At 39.9% G+C, this 22,027-nt stretch overlaps 1 protein-coding gene and 1 pseudogene across 6 annotated transcripts; both read right to left on the bottom strand.

The window, feature by feature from the left end:
- LOC120572864 overlaps window positions 1–22,027 on the bottom strand; it is a 642,621-nt pseudogene that overhangs the window by 118,409 nt on the left and 502,185 nt on the right.
- LOC120572858 (low affinity immunoglobulin gamma Fc region receptor II-like) lies at window positions 1,134–15,425 on the bottom strand. Of its 6 annotated transcripts, none has more exons than XM_039822362.1 (9): window positions 15,399–15,425; window positions 15,140–15,208; window positions 13,919–14,049; window positions 13,587–13,622; window positions 11,597–11,860; window positions 11,275–11,517; window positions 10,404–10,611; window positions 10,036–10,122; window positions 1,134–1,228 (listed from the first exon to the last, which is right to left on the bottom strand). In XM_039822362.1, the coding sequence occupies exons 3-7, from the start codon at window positions 13,941–13,943 to the stop codon at window positions 10,406–10,408; spliced, it is 774 nt and encodes a 257-aa protein (XP_039678296.1). In that variant the 5' UTR covers window positions 13,944–14,049; window positions 15,140–15,208; window positions 15,399–15,425; the 3' UTR covers window positions 1,134–1,228; window positions 10,036–10,122; window positions 10,404–10,405. The 6 variants fall into 6 exon arrangements, with proteins under 6 accessions (XP_039678296.1, XP_039678298.1, XP_039678297.1 ...); XM_039822364.1 differs by lacking the exon at window positions 1,134–1,228 and adding an exon at window positions 2,805–2,873 and having other exon boundaries at window positions 11,597–11,891; XM_039822363.1 differs by lacking the exon at window positions 1,134–1,228 and adding an exon at window positions 2,805–2,873 and having other exon boundaries at window positions 13,919–14,047.

Below are 22,027 nucleotides of genomic sequence, written 5' to 3'. Positions count from 1 at the left end.
TGCTTCCACACACATACAAACTTTGAAAAAAATCCATCCATGGTGTTCTGAGTGAGATACGGTTTCTGAATGTGTCCTGCCTTCAGTCTCCTAGTGAGCTGTTCAAAATCGGTTCGGACTGTGACGTCACAGTCCGAAATGAGCTGGCTAACCACAACCGTTAGCTCGTAGCGTTAGCATGCTAACGCTAGCATGTCGTTCTCAATAGCAAAGCACTGCTACAACACACACAAGTTCACCATAATCTACAAAAGAACTATTTACGTATGCGCCCTCATTTAGAAGTCTCCCAGCTGATCCTGCCTTGTAACTGACCAGTTGGAGAAACAGGCTTTCTTTACTGTCTCTAGAGTTAGCTAGCTGACATGCTCTACATCTGAGCTACTGAGCATGTGCGAGTGCAGTCAAAGATAGTACAGAAGAAGAAGAAGAAAAGAGGTCTCACTCTGTAGCTAAAACAGAAACCAGGTGAAAAGAGAAAAGAGAGAGCTGTGCAGTACAACAAAAATATGGTGTTTTTTGAAAATTAAACCATGTAAACCTATTCTGGTACAACCTTAAAATACAGTTATGAACCTGAAAATGAGCATAATATGGGCGCTTTAAGAACACATTTCTTCGTAAGAACTGTTGGTGAATGAGGCCCATTGTTGCCAAAGCTTCAACATAGAATTTGTCCAAATATTCAGACAAAACACAGTAAACAGTAATATGAATGTGTGTGTGTGTGTGTGTGTGTGTGTGTGTGTGTGTGTGTGTGTGTGTGTGTGTGTGTGTGGTGTGTGTGTGTGTGGCTTGTTAAATGAAATAATTTTAGTAGTAGGTTGTGTGTTTGTATGTTAGTGTAATATTCATATATTGACAATGTAAACAGCTTAATCGTAACAATGTCTTTTTCAGATGTAAAGATGGTCCATGTTGCACTGGATGACGTGTTTCTTAATCACCATGAACACACACTGTAGTTCATTCACAAATACTCACTAGAGCACCAGATCAGGATTAACTAATGAAAATATTAACCTAAAAAATTAAAGTCACTATTTGTTTGGTAGAAAGTGAGCAGCTGAACTGTTCTGTGTTCTCTTCTAAGGGAAGTTTCTAGAGATGGAAACATAGAAGAGGAGCCGTACCTCTCTTCCTTTTGTCTTCTTCTCTTTGATCGCTATTTATCCGTAACTGACATCTGTTGTTCTCACTCTGGAGTAGATTGCGGCAGGATCACTCTCTGGGAAAGAAATATCATTATTAATATCAGGGCTGTACAGTATATTTACTACTTATGCAAAAAGTATACAGATTATTTGAAGTCCTACAACAATCAGTAGTACTAGAAAATTACATAATAAAATTTTAAAGTTTGATAAGTTAAAAATTAAATGCAAATGAAATAATAGCTTTTAAGTATAAAAGTCTACTATTAAGGGGGAAGTACAACTTTTCAGTTCTTTTCTTCTTAACACTTGTTGCTGATGTCAGAGCTTAAATGGAAACGTAGTTCGGTGTGAAATGGACTTCACGCTAATAGAGCTGTTATTTTACAGTAAGATGAGCAGACATGTCAACCGCGGGGAGGAACAAGTCCACGATGTCAGCGTGTCAATGATACATATTCCCCATAGTATCAGAAAGTTACTTAATAAAAAGTTGATAAATTATCTCTCTCTACTACGGGCCCAACATGGTAAAGTTAGGTTAGGTTATGGTTATGTTGTCCTAGGTTTGCCTTTGGCTAAGTTAACACTTTACAACAGCAACACACTCTCCCCTCTGTCAGTCATACAACCCTACATACTGACTCATCTGATTACACATCCTGTTCTGTATATAGTGAATTTCATATGTATTCAGCTCCGATACTGCCTAAAACGCGCTGGTATTGGTATCGGGAAGTACTGGAGTTTATGAACCGATCCGATACTACGTAATAAAGCCCTGAAGAAAATCTACTTTAAAGTAGTTTATTCATTTTTTTCCGTTATAACTGACTGTCAAACTGGACAATAAAAGAAAGTTCTGTGGCATTCATTGTTTGTTTGTTCATGTTTCACAAAGAGTTTAACCTGAGCAAGACCGACAACAAAGATAGAAATCATATCACATCCATACAGGGATAGTAGTATACAGTTGTTAAAACATAATAAAATATATGACACACTGGTATCGGATCAGTCTCTGGTATGACACATTACAGGTTCGGGTATCGGAATCGGTTTGGGAAGCAAAAAATGGTATCGGGCCATCTCTAGTTTAAACATTGAACATGGTGTCTTCTCCCTCTTTGTTGTGACCTCCTGACGGAGGTCATGAGATGTGTGTGTGTGGGGGGCTTGTTTCATCAGGTCATATTAGTAGTAGGTTGTGTGTTTTAGTGTTGATTAGTCAATTTGTCTTTGTTGTGAGCTCTGATTTTTCCTTGTTGAGAGATCCTATTTGGCTGCATGTAAACAGAAAGGTTGGTGGAATATTCATTATCAGCTGCTTAGAGGAATGATGTCTTTTTCAAAATAAGGGCAAAAAACTGTAGAAGATGAATGTAAAGATGGGCCCTGTTGCACTGGATGACATGTTTCTTCATCACCATGAACACACACTGTAGTTCATTCACAAATACTCACTAGAGCACCAGATCAGGATTAATCTGCAGCTGAAAATAGAACCTAAAAATAAATTCACTATTTCCTCATGTTTGTTTGATAGAAGGTGAGCAGCTGAACTGTTGTGTGTTCTCCTCTAACAGATGTTTCTAGAGATGGAAACATAGAAGAGCAGCTGTACCTCTCTTCCTGTTTGATTTCTGTCTTTGATCACTATTTGTCCGTTACAGACGTCTTCTCTTCTCACTCCAGAGTAGATTGCAGCAGGATCACTCTCTGGAAAAGAAATTACATTGATTATTTACAATCAATACTACTATTTTCCATAGTACTAGAAAATGACTTCATAGTAGATACATTTTAGCAGCAAATTTCAGGATATAGCTTTAAGACATAAGTCGTCAAAGTCTACATAAGGGGAAGTACAATGTCAGGGCTTAAATGGAAACCCAGTTCATGTGAAATGGACTTCACGCTCACAGAGCTGATCTTTTTAGAGACATGTTGACCGCAGGAGGAACAAGTCACAGCGTCAACATGTCAGGGTGTCGCACAAACAACACTTGGTTATTAACACACAAAATAATGTACAAATGTGTCAATTTTCCACCGGAGAGATATACTGAACTAGATTTAGATGAGCATCTTTGTTACGGGCGCCATCAATATATTTGCCTCTTGCACCCCATTGTCAGATCAGATCTGAGTGATCAGATCACAAGAGGACAGCTCTAAGTACAGGTGAAAACACACAGGGTGCATTGAGATCAGATTTTAAAAACACATTTGGAGGTGGTTTAGGCAGCATGTGTCCACATTCTTAATAACAGTAGTCATGTTTCCATCTAACTGTCAAGCAAATTTAAAAGAAAAACTTTTAAAATCTCGCAAAAAGAAAGTTCAAAGCTTTTCCTTCAACTGATTTAGGGCGATAAAACCAGACTACTGCAGCGTTAGCTTACGTTTCACGTTACGCATGGTTGTAGATTGCAAACCGGCTTGCTAAATCAAAGAGTTTAGAAGCTAAGTTCTTTGGCTAAATGGAGAAAGGTAGCATTGTACAAGTGGGCCACCTGTGCAGAATACAGGGCTGTGGAAGAGACATTTGGGGTCCGAAGCGAACAGAGGCAAAACAGAGTGTAGCAACGTGCAGGGCCATACCATTCAAGGTGTTGAACCAATTAGTCATTTTTCCCAACATGTCTGAGGCACAGGCTACAGTGCACTGTAACTCCACCACGCAGCTCGTGCCACAAGTGTAATTGACACCCTGGATGGGACCTGTATCCCAACCTTTCTCCCATCCGATGGATACTGGGACTATATAGTCATGTGAGTTACATGTTCACTACGTCACAACTTATTTGGCAATGCTGTTTCCATCTCCCATTTCCGCACATTAACTCTTTTGAAAAAGGCAAAAACCACCTCAAACAGTGTAAAAACTAAGACTTTTATTTTTGCCGTTTTCCATCAACATTTTCTAACGCGATACTCCAAAATGCTCATAAAAATATGTTGGTGGAACCCCCACTAATGAGAATGGAAAATGTGTCACATTAGGGCGCCCCCTATTGAGCTGTGAGCAGAGCTACACAAAGTATTTCTCATGCCAGAAAACACTAAATCGTGTGTGATGTTAAAATGATACTGTTATTGATGTCTGGGTTTTGTTGCTCTTTGGAGCTTTTGCAGCGCTGTTCATTGGAAAAGGCAGCCAATTGCTATACGGTAACATTATTTTTAGTAAAATGTTCCAGAATTCACCAAAATGAAGGCTATTACTCCAGATATTCCTGCTCTTACATCATCTCCTTTAGTTATTTATTAGTCTTGCATTGCTAGAGTTAGTTAGCGTTGTTTTTGCTACGGAGAAAGCTGGCAAACTCAAATCAGCGGCTGTGAAATGGTTTTATTTCATATAAATTCTTCACAATAAAAGCCCCCTTATTTTCTAATTTAATTGCTTTTATTATGAAATGGCAAAATCATGAAATTTCGGTTCTTCATCAGCAGTAACATAGCATGACTCCTGCATTCGTACATTTATCGGCACAGAGACAGACTGTAGGCGGCACTTTTTCAATTGACAGCAAGTTTCTAATGTATGATTTAGTTGATGAGTATGAGCCTGTAAGCAAACAGAAACAGTTTTGCATCGTTTAGGCCGACCGGTCCAGACGAATCCTGCAAACGCACTGCCTGAAAACGCACTTTTTGAAACCTGGTCTCAGGGTGAAAAAATCCGAAAACGGCTCTCGCTTTGGTTTCGTTATGGATGGTGAATACGGATCCGTAATCGATGATGTCATCGCCACACCTCTCTTTTACACCCTCTCCCACGGCCGCTGACGCACACAACTGCGGTGAAGGTAAGCGGAGCATGTCCCATCTCCATGGTCAAACCAGCTCACTTCATCTAAATACTGTGTCTCTGCTCCCTGGCCCTTCCCTCTGGATTCTACACAAGATATATTGCTGACGTTGTTAGCCAACGTTAAACATCGCTAAAGTAGCTGACTGCTCCAGCAGCGAAGTAACCATTGACGTAACCGTTAACGGCCTGCTATGGCTATCTGTTTATAAAGTGGAAGTAGATGACTTATCAACTAGCTAGCTAATCTGTCTGCTTATCAACTCCCTGAACGGATTATAGTAACTTTTACCACGGCTTATTGTAGAAAGGCTACTGCAAGAAAAACGTATAGATTATTAAAAAGACATCATTCATGGATCATTGAGCTAACGTTAGCTCACTGCTAGCCGCTGCAATCATGCAAAATAAAAAGCAATCCAACAGCACATTATACAACGTAAACAAAGACATTTTCTTGCGGCGGCCTTTATAAAATGAGCAGTGGAGAAAGTTATTATTCTCCACGGATGTATTAAGAGAAAATTATAATCTAGCTAGTCATGTTATGATCATTGACATATGGGAAGTGGAAGTGACTATGCTCTTCTTCTCCGTTTTTGGTGAATTTCTGTAGCAGAAACAGCAATGGAACTGTCCATAGGACTTTATTTTAAAATTTATATTTCTTTCAATAAATTAATTTCCTTTATTTTTTAAGTTTAAGTTACAGAAAAATGAAAAGTGTGAATGTTTTAGGAACTTGCACCTTTCTACCATAAAATTCATTTTGTTGTATTTTACAACAAACTGACTTCACCAAACTCAGTTTAAGGACTTACGGCAAAAGTAATTGTCAGGACACGCCCCCAGCAACGGGAGAACGTGTCGGAACGAAGTCCCCGCCGCGGCTGTAATGCGGACCGAACTGGCTGCTGCTGTCCACGTTTTTTGCCGTGCTTGTGGAGGACATTACTTCTCAAAACACAGGTAAGTAACCATTTTTATCGGTGAAAGTTAGGTTGTAAATTGAATGTCCATTTTTCTCTATCTCATGCTAAAATAGCACTCGGTTTCCATATGTTTGTCTAACATTAACATTACCAACTGTGGGGATTGTGAGGATGCCATGATGCGTTTTCAAATGTGCACTAAGCTCAAACAATTAGCTAACATTAAAATTAAACAGTCTATTTTTAGTCAAATGCGGTTTGTGTTCTTTTTTTTATTAACATCAAATGGTAGACCCTTTTTAGTAGAACATTTCAATAAATTGACAATTCCTCTTATAGCCCAATGTCTGAATGTCTGGACTCAAGATGGCGGAGTAACGGTAGGTTTTAATCTAGTCTTAAACAACTTCGCCTCAAGCTAAGCAGCCATAAAGATAAAATAAAATAATGTGAATTACTAGCTTTGACTAAACTGTTGCAAGCCATGTGCAGGATTGCTGCTTGTACTTCTTCACACTCATTATACAGATTAGCCTGCATGGTAACGTTAGTGGGAGCAACCTGTGGCATAGAAAATAACTAACTGAAAGAATATCCATGAAGACAAAAAAACGTAGGCAATACATGTTTTTCTGTTTCGTAAATATTGTTTTTCGTCTTTTAGCATCAGCAAACAGATTTTATGTTGTCCAAAATATTTCCATGTGGTTATATTAAATTTTTGATTTGTGTTTCTCAAGGAGATCATCAAATCTACTCCAGAAAGCATTGCAGCTACCCCCACAAAGCTCTGTCTCATTCAGATCCATATTAGGTAAGCAATCAGAGTAACATATACCTTTCAAAGATTTTTGCAATACATGTTTTTGTGTCAAACTGTTATTATGAAAAATTATGTAATCCAAAAACGTTTTTTATGGGGGGAATCTTGCAGACAAACGAGGAGTTTGGCAGGTGCAGTGTAGTTCCACTGGAATCAACATGTATGTCTCAGCTGGACAAGACCACTCCAAAGCTCCTGGAGCTATTCAGTTTGAACCAGAGGTGGTGTTGGTGATGGTCAGCACATCAAGAAATGTTGATGGAACTGATACAGGTGAGGCTAAAGTGGTTAAAATAAGTTATAGGTTTTAGGAATACATGTATTACAAGTTCATTGTTTTGTTTTCTTGCTCCAGTTGGATGGACATGGTAAGTTACTTTGTTTTACAAAAAGTTTCAACTGGTTTACATAACAAATTTTAAGGTTAAAAAGCTACACTACCAGTCCATTCCCAAATAAATGTGACAGTCCTAAATACATACACTGCCTTATACAGACAGTTTTGGAAGTACGTTTGCATCAACTTTTAAAGCTTAATTTATTTCTTATACTTAAACTAATATCCAGCATTCATTGGTGGATCTACAGACTGAGTAAGGTCTCAAAAAGCCATATGCTAATGTAACCTCATACATGCATCAGGGGATCCTTGCACGCACATTTAACAATCTGTAAACCAATGCAAAATAAAAGTCATGGTGAAAATTATTGGCTATCTTAAGTTCAAAATATAACCATAACATTTAATTTTGATTTAAATGACAATACATGAGACAGTTTCTTAATATTGGTATTCTGTTTGTCTGTCATACAGGAAACTGAAGAGAGCAGTGTGCACGAGGACCTGGAAATGCACTGTATGACGTTCTATGCCAGATGAAGTGGGCATCTTTGAGAGAGAGAAACCCAGTGCTTACAAATCTCTGCAATCTGGCCAGAACATGCTGCTGTACTCGGGGTGACATGCATGCTGAATCTCCAGTATCCATGCAAAGTTTGAGAACTTATGAGGTATTTCAAAGACTTTTTGTGGGACTTGATGCACTGCGCCCAAAACCAACCTCCAAGTTCATAAGCCTCAAAAACATGCTTCTTGCAGTGAAACGTGACTGTTGGCCTTGCACATTTTCCTCGGCCTGATGAGCGTATTGTTGAGTTGTACATGAAGGCCTTTCAAGCACTTGTGGGACTCTGCACTGGGTCCAAAACTAACGTCCATGATCATTTCTGTTCATGAACATTTTTCTGTTATTTTATAATGATTTCACTGATGTACTCAGTGAAATCATTATAAAATAACATAATTCATGTTCATGAACATTTTTCTGTTACTTTATAATGATTTCACTGATGTACTCCAGTGAAAGTCACTGAAGATATTTTATCAAACTGTAGTTGGTAAGCTGAAGTCATATGTTCTAGTATGTAAACTAGTAAATTTTAAAGGAAAATCTGCCAATTTAAAACCATGATGTCAAATCATTGACTGTTAAGCTTTGATGTTTAAAATGGCCAAATGTGTCCCTTCAAGATTACTGTTATACACCGAAAGGTTGCTGTACTGTGGAGCAGTACAGCAACATATCAAACATGTAAATTATTTCAGTTTAGTTTTGCCATGACTGGATTTATTAGCTGTTAAATAAATGCTGGAATCAAATACCTCTTGTTTCTTTGATAAATGTATGCCAATGCTAACTAATTATATTGAGTAAATTGCACTTTTAAAACAGAAATAAAGAATTTGTCAACATTAAAAAAAATAAGTGCAGGATTTGATTTGAATCAATTTTTCTTTTAAATTTAATTTAATTTAATTAGGTGTTTGTGGTTAAAATGCTCTCTGTTTTGATGATGGATAAACTTAATTTTTGTTTTTTTGTAGACTTTACTTAATAATTTAGCATAAACCAAAATGTTTATTACTGAGGTTTACCTACTTAAAAAACAAGATAGTTCGCTGAACTAACAAAAAGTGGTTGGAAAATGTCTTAATTTTTGTAAGTTATATCTAGGTAACAGTTTTTACAGTGTAAGCAGTCTACTAGTGATCATGGGTCTCATTTATAAAACTGTGCGTAGGATCCTTACTATAAGTGTACGGTCCGGGCCAAAGCCGCCTAAAATGGCGTATGCCAGGAAAAAGTCAGATTTATAAAACCGTGTGTTACTCGCACCTGTAAGTAATGTTCCCTTTATTAATCAGAGATTACCTACAAGCGTGCTTACATGGATCAGCCTCTTATCCCGCCCTGTACGCACCATTTTTAACCACAAATAACAACAGTTATCACTGAGTACAAGTGCAAATAACACTGCTGGATTTGATCTTCATGGTAACATGGATGATATGGAGTGAAAAAATTGTGCGCGGCGCCAATATTTTTTATTTTTTTCTTCTATAGTTATTCCCATTTACTCTCTGCAGTCTGACTTCAGTTCACCACCTCACCGTCATGCGTTGCCAATTCCTATTTTGGCTTCAAATGTAATGCGTACGCATGGTTCAGATTTGCGTGGAGGACCGCACATTCTTCCATCAAGTTTGTTTTTTATAAATCACAACCTTTGTGTGGGAAAGCGGCCCCATTTTGTGTGTAACGCAACGTTTATAAATGAGACCCCAGATCACTCAGATCAGATTTTAAAGGTCAGAACGAGACCTTAGAGACTCCCAGACCCTCAGAGTTGGGAGGTATTACAATTTAACGTGGTTTTAACTGGACTGTTTTTCCGGATTCTCCTTGATCCAGAGATCATTAAATGCTTCTGTGGAAGTCATCAAAGTCTCCAGAATCTTCTTCATGTATGTGAATATGAGTCGTGCTGCTCCTGAGGTTTCCTCAACAACAGCAATTTACTGTTTACATAAACATATTCCCTTACTTTAGGTCTATTGTAAGTGATCATAACATACAGAGATATGTATATCTGTAAATCTATAGTTTATATACAGCACATCATCTTGGTTTTGTCCTGTGTCCTGCAGAGAAGCGTGAACAGACCCCCACTCAGCTGAAGGGTTGCTATGAGAAACAGGAAACTGGATGACCGCGCAGGACTGTTAGAGCTGTTAGAGGTGTTAGAGCTGTTTTAACCACAGGGTACAAAACACCCAGACTCTCATGACAAGCACAACACACGCTGTTATCTACTAAAATAGACCTTACTGTGTGTAAAAAACTAAAAACATTTATTTAGATTTTCACATAAAATATAATTTTATAAAATTTTCCCCAAACATCCTCTCAAGACATTAAACCAAGAACACACATGTTTTTTTCTGAAATTCAATAAAAACATCTTTACCTCTGCTCCGTCTGATTGGCTGCTGCGGGTTACGGGATATTGTGACATCACTGTATGTGACGTCATCATCTCCAGCTTCTACTTCAGCTGAAATAAACCAAAGTTAATATCAATCTCAATCAATTTAATCATTAAAGAGACATCCGTAAAGATATAAACATGAAGAAGATTATGTGATTCAATCGAAAGCTCCGGAGCATGCTAAAGGGCCCTGGTGGTGAGCATGGTTTGTCAACAACAGAATAGTGATTCATGAGAATCCAAAGAGACGTTTGACTTGAAGAAACACTTCAGTCCAATTCTGGAATTGAAAATATCAACAGGAAATTTTATATCTGCAGAGCAATATGAGTCTTATTGAGACTAACCTCTAGGTTTCATACGGATGCATCTTAGAACCAGGAGAACCAGGAGAACCAGGAGAACCAGGAGAACCAGGACACCGACTGAAACAGCAGACCCCAACACAAGGGGAGGAGGAGAGCGGGGGAGGAGGAGAGGAGCTCGGTGGAGAGGAAGAAGTGGTGGAGCCAGAGCTGACAGAGGTTGTAGGAGGACTTGTAGTCGTGGGTTTCTCTAAAATAAACAAAAAACGATTTAATTAAAAGCATAGAAATAAAAGTAAGTAGATAACATGTTCAGCTGTTTCACTGTTCCTCCTTTTTCATGTGAAGATTTAGGCTTTTAACTTCAGTGTTGTGTATTATGTTTGTAACTGAGTGAATTCCCTTAGTTTAGTTAGAGGTAGAAATATCTAATATCAGACGGTGTGTTAGGCTGCTTCCACACCGTGTTAACCAACCCTGGAGCGTTTGGTCAGAACATTTCCTTGGTTTGGGGGCGGTGGGGGACCGCTTATTCAATTCAAACTCTGCTGCAGACCAAATAACAGAACTCTGGTCGCTTGAATACAGAGGTCTCTGTTTTTTTTCCAAGTACTCGATCACTTCATGTGAGAATGCAGTCAGACACACACAGGAAGTGAACCAAAAATCATTACATTAACTAGCCTGCAATTTCCACCTTGTGCACAATTTACAGACGTATAAATGATTAAAGTGACGATAACTTTCAGATCGATAACCTAATGACCACGTCATCATCATCATCTTAAAGACCATGTTTGGTGCACATGAAAAAATGTAGTGTGAACATAAACTGAACTAAATGAAAAATGAATCTACCGAACTGTAGGTGTTAAAGCGTCCTAAGATGAATAATGACCTTTAACCTCCTCACCTGTGACAGAGACCCAGCTGGGTGGAGACTCTCCAACACTGCTGATGTGACACTTGTAGAGGCCTTCATCAGACCTGGAAACATGGTGGATGGTCATGTGACCTGCAGGCTCATTCCTGATGAAGGAGCCATCTTTATAGAAACCAGCTGGGAGGTTGGAGGACGTCTTTGTTTTACAGGTCAGAGTGAGGTCTTCTCCCTCCATCACAGGGAGGACAGGACTCTGCAGGATCACTGGTCCACCTCAACACAGAGACAAACTACAGCATGTCATCCATTCACACACAGCTTCATCAATACTGACTCCACAGTCTGATCTTACCAGTGACAGTGATGCTGATGCTGTTACTGGTTGCTCCCTCTCTGGACTCACACCAGTACACTCCACTGTCCCCTGGAATCATGAAGCTGATTTTACAGGAAGAACCAGCAGTTTTTCCCCAGCCATCTCCACACTGAGTCCTGGTTTCTCTGGTTGTGTTCCTCCTCAGAGTCCATCCAGCAGAGCTGTCGTCCTCCTCACAGCTCAGAGAGACAGACTCATCTTTAAACATCTGAGATCTGCTGGGACTCACAGTCAGAGAGACTGGAGGGAATTGATTGTATTTTCAGCAAAACTAAATTGAATGTCAAAAAAACACATCCCAACATTAAGTTTAACATTATCTGCTAGCTGCTACTTTTGCAGTGCCGTGCTACTGTATGGAGGTATTTGCAAAACAGACTAAAAAAAGGTTAGAGCTAAATTGAAATAATGGTCTGCGTGAGTTTTCCCGTTCCCTGTATCTTACTGCCTGATTTGGTCACACAGTACTCCAAAGATGATTTTACGTGTTATCCAGCAGGGAGTTCTTCAAACATATTTCTTAAATATATGTCCTACCAGAATGATAAAATGTTTTGTTCTGTTCTGGGTTTTGAGTTTAATTCTGTGGCCCAACAGGTAAATTAGCTCTCAAGCTAAACATTTGCAAGCGCAGTTAAATTGTGCGTCACGCCGGGGCACGGGACGTTTCTACCCAAAAGTTATTGAAAAACAAACACTGTGATTGGGTCTATAACGTTGATGATTTCACATGAGTTTGGAGTTTTTGCTACTTCAAAGCTGGTTTAAAATTAAACTGGAACTCTTGTTATAGGAAGCAAGTTCTTAAGTCCAATTTGATTGGTTCATAAATACATTACAATGATACAATAACCACATACAATGCATATGAAGTCCTTAAAAAGCACAATAAGGTTCACTCTGCGCCTGAAAAAAAAATGTAAGACTAAAAACATATAGTATAGTTTACTGCCTTTTCCTTCTTCATTTCCGTCCTCCTCTTCCTCCTGTGCACTTCTCTGAATTTTCTTTGCAAAAACGGCAATATCCCCACTTTTAGCGTTCCTTTTGACTTTTTAGGCTCCAGCTAATCTCTCCAGCCACTCTGGCCTGTACAAGTCAAGATGTGAAAAGCTCTGGTTATCCTTGTATTACATTACACTGTAGGGCCCTGTAGCTAATAAGTAGGCCTAGCCTATAACAAATACAAAATCAGAAAAGATTTATTACATGCTTTAGCACACAACAGATGTTTAGACTAGCCTTCTTCACCCCGTTGTATTTGTTGTTTTCCCAATTTGACAGTAAAGGATGTCACCTGGTTTAATTTGTGCGGCCTTATTGCCGTGATACATGAGAGGAAGTGGATTTTATAGTAGCCTACTCCTTAACTAATCACATAAAAATGATCGGTCTCAGCAAGCTCTGTGTACTGTGTTGTAACGTAACGCTACCCAAAACAGCGACCCTCTGTAAACGTTGTGAATTCTAACATGGCAGGTTTTTATTTTTTGTGTTAAGCTGTTCTTGTTTTTACTAAAATCAAAACTTACCAAAGGACAGAATGCTCTAACAAATCACAAGGGGACGATTTGACTTTTGGCTAACACTGAACCGCCTTTAGCATACATTACATTCATTGTACAAATGTAACATTAAAAACGTTTTATAAAAGCAATAGCTCACTTCATTAATTAGCTAGATCAGGACCCAGACATTTTGTGGTGAAACCCAAATTTTAAGTCCTTCTAAAATCCCAAAAAATAATGAAGAATTACTTATACTTGATTAAAATATGCAACTATAATTTGAGAAACAGTGAGCAGAAAGGCACTAACTCAACTAAAATATCCAGACTGTGTGTGAAGTGGCATTTTATTTTAAAGATAATTTGTCATTTGAACCCTTTTTCAGTTTGTCTCTTTCAAAAACAATAAATACCAATTTTTTTACCGATCAGTTTTAGACTGTGCATAATTTTACTAACCTGAGTTTGTTCTGCAGCAGAGCAGTGAGGTCAATACTAAAATGATAAACAAGATCGACCGTCAGAAAATATACACTGGTTGATTCAAACTATGCTGTGTGATAAGACAAGTATACACAGTATATTTGTGTCTAAATGCAAGTGATGGGACCAGTAGAAGGTCAGAGACTCAAAAAGATGACCTTGTTTGGGTAATCTTCATTCATTTCATTTTCATTTCATTTTCATTTCATTTTCATTTCATTTTCATTTCATTTTCATTTCATTTTCATTATTCTCTTCATCATTAATAAGTATATTGATTGCAATGTGATCAGCTCAGAGTTACTTACGGAGCCCAAGACATGTTTCCTTCATTCTCCCTCTTGGTGAAGTGACCAGAAACACTTAGAATCTTTTTGTCAGAGCAGTTAGACCCTCCCACTTCCTCTTTGACTGGAGTGTATTGGCTGTGCGGTTTTCTCTCCAGTACATGACAGGAAATAGGTCATTTAGTTAGTTAACCTTTGACTTCAGACACAACACAGAGTCATGTCACCTGCACGGGTATATCAGTGGGCAGTTAGCGGAGTGGCAATCGGGAGAGTTGGGACTTTTTCCGGTGGGCCGGTAGTGTTTCGGGGGCCACGAGGGCCGGTCTGATAATAGTTATACATTGCAAGTTTGTACCAACACCTGCTCAACCCGAACAGCAGGCCTCAGCAGCCTCTTATTTCAATAATAATGTACACTTCATGTATACTTTATACTTGATTAATCCTGCAAGGGGAAATTACAATGTTTTCACTCTGTTGTTATTGCAAACAGGCCTGAATTACACACACACACATGCTAAGTACCTATACATGCTACACACACACTAATGGAGAGATGTCAGAGTGAGGGGGCTGCCCATGGAAAGGTGCCCCGAGCAGTTGGGGGTTTGATGACTTGCTCAAGAGCACCTTGGCAGTGCCCAGGAGGTGAACTGGCACCTCTCCAGCTCCCAGTCCACCACCCTACTTTGGTCCGTATGGGGACTTGTACTTATAACCCTCCGGTTCTCAATCCAACTCCCTACTGACACAGGCTAATCAGAAAGCACTAACAAAGTGCAGGTCAAAACCATGTCTAGGATATTCAGAAATATAGGGGGCAGGGCCGTACTGGGACTGAAATTCAGCCCGGGACTTTAAGATGGAGAGGCCTTTTATGCGAGTGCCCTTGGTGCACGAGCAGAAGGATTTTTTGCAGTTATTTTAATTCTAATATTGTTTTTATGGTATAAAGAGAATCAGATTACGCTGAAGACCTTCAAGAAACTTTAGGATGACACCTGCCTCCTCAGGTTGTATAAGCAAGTCACCACTGCACTGAACACAACCAGGTCAGCAAAACCTAATCTCCACACATAAGTCACAGTATACTGCTAACTACCAGAATGTCATGTGCTCTGTCATTTGGAGTGATAAAATAGTTACAAATACTCACACTCATATACTCAAAAACTACAATGCAGTCCCATAAAATAGAGATTTGTGTGTGTGGGTGTGTGTGTGTGTGTGTGTCCTTACTTTCTCAGCTTGGCTCCCTGGCTCAGCTTCCCCTGTGATGGACCCTGCCTCTGCTTACTGATTGTGCAGCTACATATGCATGAGAAGAACATCAGTTATAAATATGACTAAGAATAAAACATTTTCTTATTCAATCTGTGCTTCAGTCAAGTTATTATCTAGTATGTGGAACTATTGGCATTTTATCCTATATGTAAATATCTGATAGATTGATATGCCTAATATGATTGCCTACCCAGCCCTGCACACTTCCCCTTACCTGTCTGTTTCCTGCTCTTCCTCTCTCTTTTTTTTTTCCTCCTGCTGTTACTCTTCTTCTCTCCTGCTGCTCCTCCTCCTCATCTCTCCTGCTGCTCCTCCTCCTCTTCTCTTCTACTGCTCCTCCTCCTCTTCTCTTCTACTGCTCCTCCTCTTTTCTTCTGCTGCTCCTCCTCATCCTCCTCCTCCTCTTCTTCTCTCCTGCTGCTCCTCCTCCTCCTCCTCCCTCCTCCTCCCTCCTCCTCCTCTCTCCTGCTGCTTCCTCTCCTCTCTCCTCCTGATGAGATGTACAGAACAGGCCAAAGACACACCTGGACACACCTTACCTCATTCAATGTGTTTTCTTTTTATTTTCATGACTATTTACAGTGTAGATTCTCACTGAGGCATCAAAACTATGAATGAACACATATGGAATTATGTATTAACAAAAAAGTGTGAAATAGCTGAAAACATGTCTTATATTTTAGATTCTTTCAAAGTAGCCACCCTTTGCTTTTTATTAATAAGGGGAAAAAATCCACTAATTAACCCTGACAAGGCCCACCTGTGAAGGTAAAACCATTTCAGGTGACTACCTCATGAAGCTCATTGAGAGAACACCAAGGGTTTGCAGAGTTATCAAAAAAGCAAAGGGTGGCTACTTTGAAGAATCTAAAATATAAGACATGTTTTCAGTTATTTCACACTTTTTTGTTAAGTACACAATTCCATATGTGTTCATTCATAGTTTTGATGCCTTCAGTGAGAATCTACAATGTAAATAGTCATGAAAATAAAGAAACACATTGAATGAGAAGGTGTGTCCAAACTTTTGGCCTGTACTGTATGTGTGCAACAATAGAATATAAAACAATTAGCTTATCAAAGCAAAATTTGGAGACAGAAACAACTCAGGTATACAGGCCTAAAACTCCTAAAAACCTAAAACTATCCTACCTCACATCACCAAATCCAAACCTGACTGAAAGTAAACCTCTTTTTTTGGCGGCCCTTAAGTTTGAGCCAATCGGATGTCAGGAAAAACGAGGATCAGTCCAAGTTAGGAGGGGCCGCTCGTATCCCCCTCAAGATTGAAAGTATTGCTTTGGCCCGGTCTGAAACACACAAACAGACACAGCGCTCCGCTGCAGCTGAACGGCCGGCCAGGCCGGTCGCGTATGAAAGAAAAAAACAAAAACGTATTGACCACCGGCCGGTTCGGCCTGAAATGGACCGGACGTTTCGTTGGGGGATTGTTCCCGGTATTCCCGATGGCCAATCCGCCCCTGATAGGGGGATCAGTGAGCTCCCCTCCCCAAATGGCATAGCCCTGGTCGGCCTGTGACGTAAAGCCATTGAACACCTCTGTTTTTTCCTCGTAACGTTTGGAAGTCTATCAGTAACGTTAACAGACAGCGTCTGAGTCTAATGATGGAAAGCCAAAAGAAAAGGGAAAGGTGGTACTGAGAAAGTCAGACCCAAAAGGAAAAAAATTATGGAGGAGGAGGCAGCAAAATGCTCTAAGATACCAGACATGTTCTGGGCATCAACGAGTCAAATCTGTAGCCGTGTGTAGACTACTGTCTGGAGGAACCAAAGCTAGAAGTACACATTGGGTTATGAAATTATTATACCTAATCAGTTTAAAACTCGGACCCTCTAATCAGTTCCTTCTTTTATTTTAATTTTATTTACTTAGGATTAATTTTAGTCTGGTTTACTTGCAGAGTTAAATTAATGATTACAATTCATGAAATCCTTGTCTTGTTATTGAGATAACATTTAATGAATTAAATGAACGTTTTGCCAGGCGGACCCTGGTGTCCCTGGACCCAAACACATCGTCCATGCCGTGCAGCAGTCTGTCATCGTTCGGGATTAGCGGCGTGCGGAGGAGTGTAGAGCAGCACGTCAGGTCAGGCTGTAGTCACCGTAAACGTTACTCCTGCTGTGGCTCCAGCCTGGAGTAACGTTACTGAACAACTGCTCGGCAGCCCTGCTGCTACTGCACCCCAAACATTTTTAGCTTAACGTGTTCTTCAGAGCTGCTACAACAACCTAACTGTTGCGTTTGCTAACGCGAAGTAACGCGTTAAGCTATACTGCTAGCTGATGCGTCCAGCTGACGAACCGCCGGCACGAAAAGTCAAATGAAGTGATATTAACAGCCAACAGCGGGGGCGCTTAATACGATCACTTATGCTACGTGTACAAAAAACTGACGAAGAAGAGTAGGTCTACATCAGGGGCGAAATCAAATCGCCTTGTGATGCCTTTTGTTTACCCTTTCTATAGACCTACATCATTAGACGTAACAAAGGCTAGTAGAAAACGTAAGGAGAAAGGTGGATGGGAAAAATTCAAAGAAAAGAGTGCCAAGTCAAGTTGGGCAGCAGGTGGCCCAGTGGTTAGTGCTGTGGCCTACAGCAAGAAGGTTCTGGGTTCCAATCCTGTGTGGAGTTTGCATGTTCTCCCTGCGGTTCTGCGTGGTTCTCTGGCTTCCCCACCACACAAAAAATATGTTCCCCTCCCTAACTAGCTGATGTGTGGTGAGCGTTCTGGCGTAGAGTGTGTTGTATGGCTGCTGTGCATCACCCAGGTGGGTGCTACACATTATTGGTGTTAGAGCAGTCCCCTCCCCCACCCCCAGCCCATTGAGTGTCTATGATAAAGGGCTATATAAATGTAATAAAATAAAATAATAAATAAGTCTCTCTCGACTGATGCAAAACTCACAGAGTGACATGATGACGGAAATTATCAATGAATCAATGCGCTGTCAATCTTGTATCCTGGTTGTTGATTGGTTAGGGAGGATGTCCTCCCTTGGAGCATCATACCATATTACGTGTTTTGGCCAATAACAGAATGATGAGCATGAAAAAATGAAGTACATTAAATTGATATAGGAGATCCCGCCCTACGATCGTCTAGAAGAGGACAGCAGAGTTCTTCCTCCCCTGCCTCCTCTGGCCCCAAAGACTGGCCTATTATTATTACCTCAAATATTGTTCACTAATCTGCCTAAATCTGTGTTAGTGAGCACTTCTCCCTTGCCGAGATAATCCATCCACCTCACAGGTGTGGCATATCAAGATGCTGATTAGACAGCAGGATTATTACACAGGTGTGCCTTAGTCTGGCCACAATAAAAGGCCACTCTAAAATGTGAAGTTTTATGTGCATTATGATGCCCTATTTTCAGTTCTATATCCTTTTTGTTCTTTGTCCACAGTTTTACACATAAACCTGATTAAACTGCCAAAATCAACACATGAGCCTGCCCATTGGAGCTTGATTAGGAGAGTGTTTAGCTGTCTGATTAGCTGAGTATACGTTTGTGTGGACAACACTTAGTGAGGACCGAACACAAATGCCATCAATAAAATGCACCTGTGTTTGTTGTCCATAACATATGCCTGCCCATACCATAAACCCCACCGCCACCATGGGTCACTCGATCCACAACATTGACATCAGCAATCGCTCAAACACACAACGCCATACACGCTGTTCGCCATCTGCCCTGTACAGTGAAAACCAGGATTCATCCGTGAAGAGAACACGTCTCCAAAGTGCCAGACGCCATCGAATGTGAGTATTTGTCCACTCAAGTCGGTTACGACGACGAACTGCAGTCAGGTCGAGACCCGATGAGGATGACGAGCATGCAGATGAGCTTCGCTGAGATGGTTTCTTACAGTTTGTGCAGAAATTCTTTGGTTATGTAAACCGATTGTTGCAGCAGCTGTCCAGGTGGCTGGTCTCAACAATCTTGGAGGTGAAGATGCTGGATGTGGAGGTCCTGGGCTGGTGCGGTTACACGCGGTCTGCCGTTGTGAGGCCGGTTGGATGTACTGCCAAATTCTCTGAAATGCCTTTGGAGATGGCTTATGGTAGAGAAATGAACATTCAATTCACGGGCAACAGCTCGTGGACATTCCTGCAGTCAGCATGCCAATTGCACACTCCCTCAAAACTTGCAACATCTGTGGCATTGTGCTGTGTGATAAAACTGCACATTTTAGAGTAGCCTTTTATTGTGTCCAGCCTAAGGCACACCTGTGTAATAATCCTGCTGTCTAATCAGCATCTTGATATGCCACACCTGTGAGGTGGATGGATTATCTCGGTAAATGAGAAGTTCTCACTAACACAGATTTAGACAGATTGGTGAACAATATTTGAGAGAAATAAGCATTTTGTGTACAAAGTCTCAGAGCTTTGAGTTCAGCTCATGAAAAATGGGGGAAAAACAAAAGTGTTACGTTTATAATTTTGGTCAGTGTATTTTGATATCCCTTTTGCCTCTCAATAACAGAGCAGGAGCAAACTTCTCTGCCTCTATGGACCACCTAGAAACCCCACGGGACTCCCGGAGAAGCAGAATGAAGTAGCGAAAAAAAAATTTGTAGTTATATCTTTTTATAGGAATAGCTCATTATATTTCCACATTTGGAGGGAAATCCTCTTATTCTCTTTCTTTCAGTCTCATTTTCTGTAAGTACATATGTGCATGTAAAAGTAGTCACTGTTGTTTTGGGTAGTGTGTACACAGTGTACCCTGTACAACACCAGTGTGTAACAGTGACGTGTAGAGTAACTGTCTCAGTGCTTGAATTATCTTTTTGTCTTTAAGGTGGTCTCTTTATCTCATAAAAAAGTTGGCTCACCCCACACACAACCTAACAAGGCTATACAATTAAATAGCCTAGAAAAGGATTCCTTTTAATTCATTTCAACATATTATTGATTGTAATAGTCCATATTTCATTTTAATTTTGCAGTACAAAGAAATAGACTAAACAACTTAGTCTGAGTGTCATTCTCAATTTCACAAGGAAATAAAAGTAACTCATTTGAACCAGACCACCGTCTCCGGATATCCTCAGTGTCAAACACAATAATGCATGTAGTCTTTAACTTCTACACCGGGAAAATGCACTAACTGGCAGAAATGAATAAAGTCATTGCACAGCCAAACTCTGTTCTAGTCTTATAATGTACATCGTAGTGATAACAACACCTGTGTGTTCAGTCGTGTCATGTGTTGAACCGTGGAAAGAAATAGACGAACCATTTTAGAATTTGCACTGAGATGTTGTCGGGTAGCCTATTCACTGAATATTCGCCATCAGAGAGTGCATTGTATTGCTGACAGGTGTTTCAAAATATCTATCGGGAACTGGTTTCTGGAGCTCTGAAAGGACAGGATAGCCACAGATATTTATATTTAAGATGTATTGGTGGTATTTACCTCAAAAGCAAGGTGACTTTGTCGGACTTGCGAGTGCTGTCAAATCGATCGTATGCGGTTTGCTTACATAGCCTAGTGGTGTGATGGTGAAGTGCAGTCATGCTGCGTTCATAAGCATAGGGTAGGCTCAGGTCTTTATTTTATATTTTAATTGAATGTCTTTAAAGGGGTGATAGAATGCAAAACCGATTTTACCTTGTCATAGTTGAATAATGACAGTTTAGTGGGTAACTAGGACATACATAGAACCTCTAAATCCCATTGACACCTCTTTCCTCTGCAAATCTCACTATTTGAAACTGCCTCTGAAAACGAGTCGAATCTCAACAAGCCGCCTAGACGTCAACTATTGCGGCTCCTCCTCATTTGGCTCTAGTCTGTCTCTTTGTCACGCCCCAACATTTGCATAGGCTACACAACTGACCTGAGATCAGTTAGTCTTCCAGGGCTCTCAAGTTTTGAAGACAGGCAAGAGTGACACCCCCACCAAAAAAAAAGATCATAGATTGGTGGCGGGTTGGACGTACGTCGTCGGAGTAGCGGTCGTTCATTAATATTATTATTATTAGTGTTTTTGTTGTTATTATTAATAATTGCTCAGATTTAAAAAGAAAAGATTTGACACATGGCACTGACAATTCAACCAAATACAAAGTATTTATTCAATTTCCGCATGGCATGGTGACTTATGATAAAGGGGGTCTGGGGGTCCTCCCCCAGAAAATTTTGAGCATTAAACTCTTCATTTCCTGCATTCTGGTGAATTTTTGTGCACCTATTTATACCTTTTTCTGAATCAATTCATGCTGGAAATCTTTATGTAATGTTAAACATAGATTATTATCCAAATATAAAAACATAATGAAATATATGGCAGTAAGGCTCTCAGGCATTCTGTATTGCTTTCATCTATTAATTCTCCTGTAGATCAGCTTTCCTAATTAAATCTGAGTCAGCAGCACATGTAGCCTAGCATCATTTACTCTTCCTTTTTGCATCTTTTGTTGAGGATTTAACCTCCTTAATGTCAATGATACATTAATTCATTTTAATGAATTGATAAACAGAATTGTTTGAGCAAGATTTCTGCTCATATTCAAAACGTTGTGCACATTCAAAATATATCTGTTTTATCTGAGTTTTGGAGGAGTCGTGATATTTTGAGAAAAATAAAGTTATAACAGTCAATATATTTCAGAAAATAATCTGCTGTGCATTACATGATTGCTCTGCTGATACGGTAGATATCAGACCATCTGACAGACACAGAGCCCTGTTTGGGTCTCTGGTCTCTGAATGAGCGAATGTTTAGGGAAGTGTCTGTACGCTGCTCTATGCTTTTTTTCATTGGCTGTTGCATTAAATCTTACCCAGATACAATAGTGCTATTT

This window comes from Perca fluviatilis, chromosome 14 (assembly GCF_010015445.1).
Source record: "Perca fluviatilis chromosome 14, GENO_Pfluv_1.0, whole genome shotgun sequence".
Classification (NCBI taxonomy): domain Eukaryota; kingdom Metazoa; phylum Chordata; class Actinopteri; order Perciformes; family Percidae; genus Perca; species Perca fluviatilis.
This window is presented reverse-complemented; position numbering and strand designations above follow the sequence as displayed.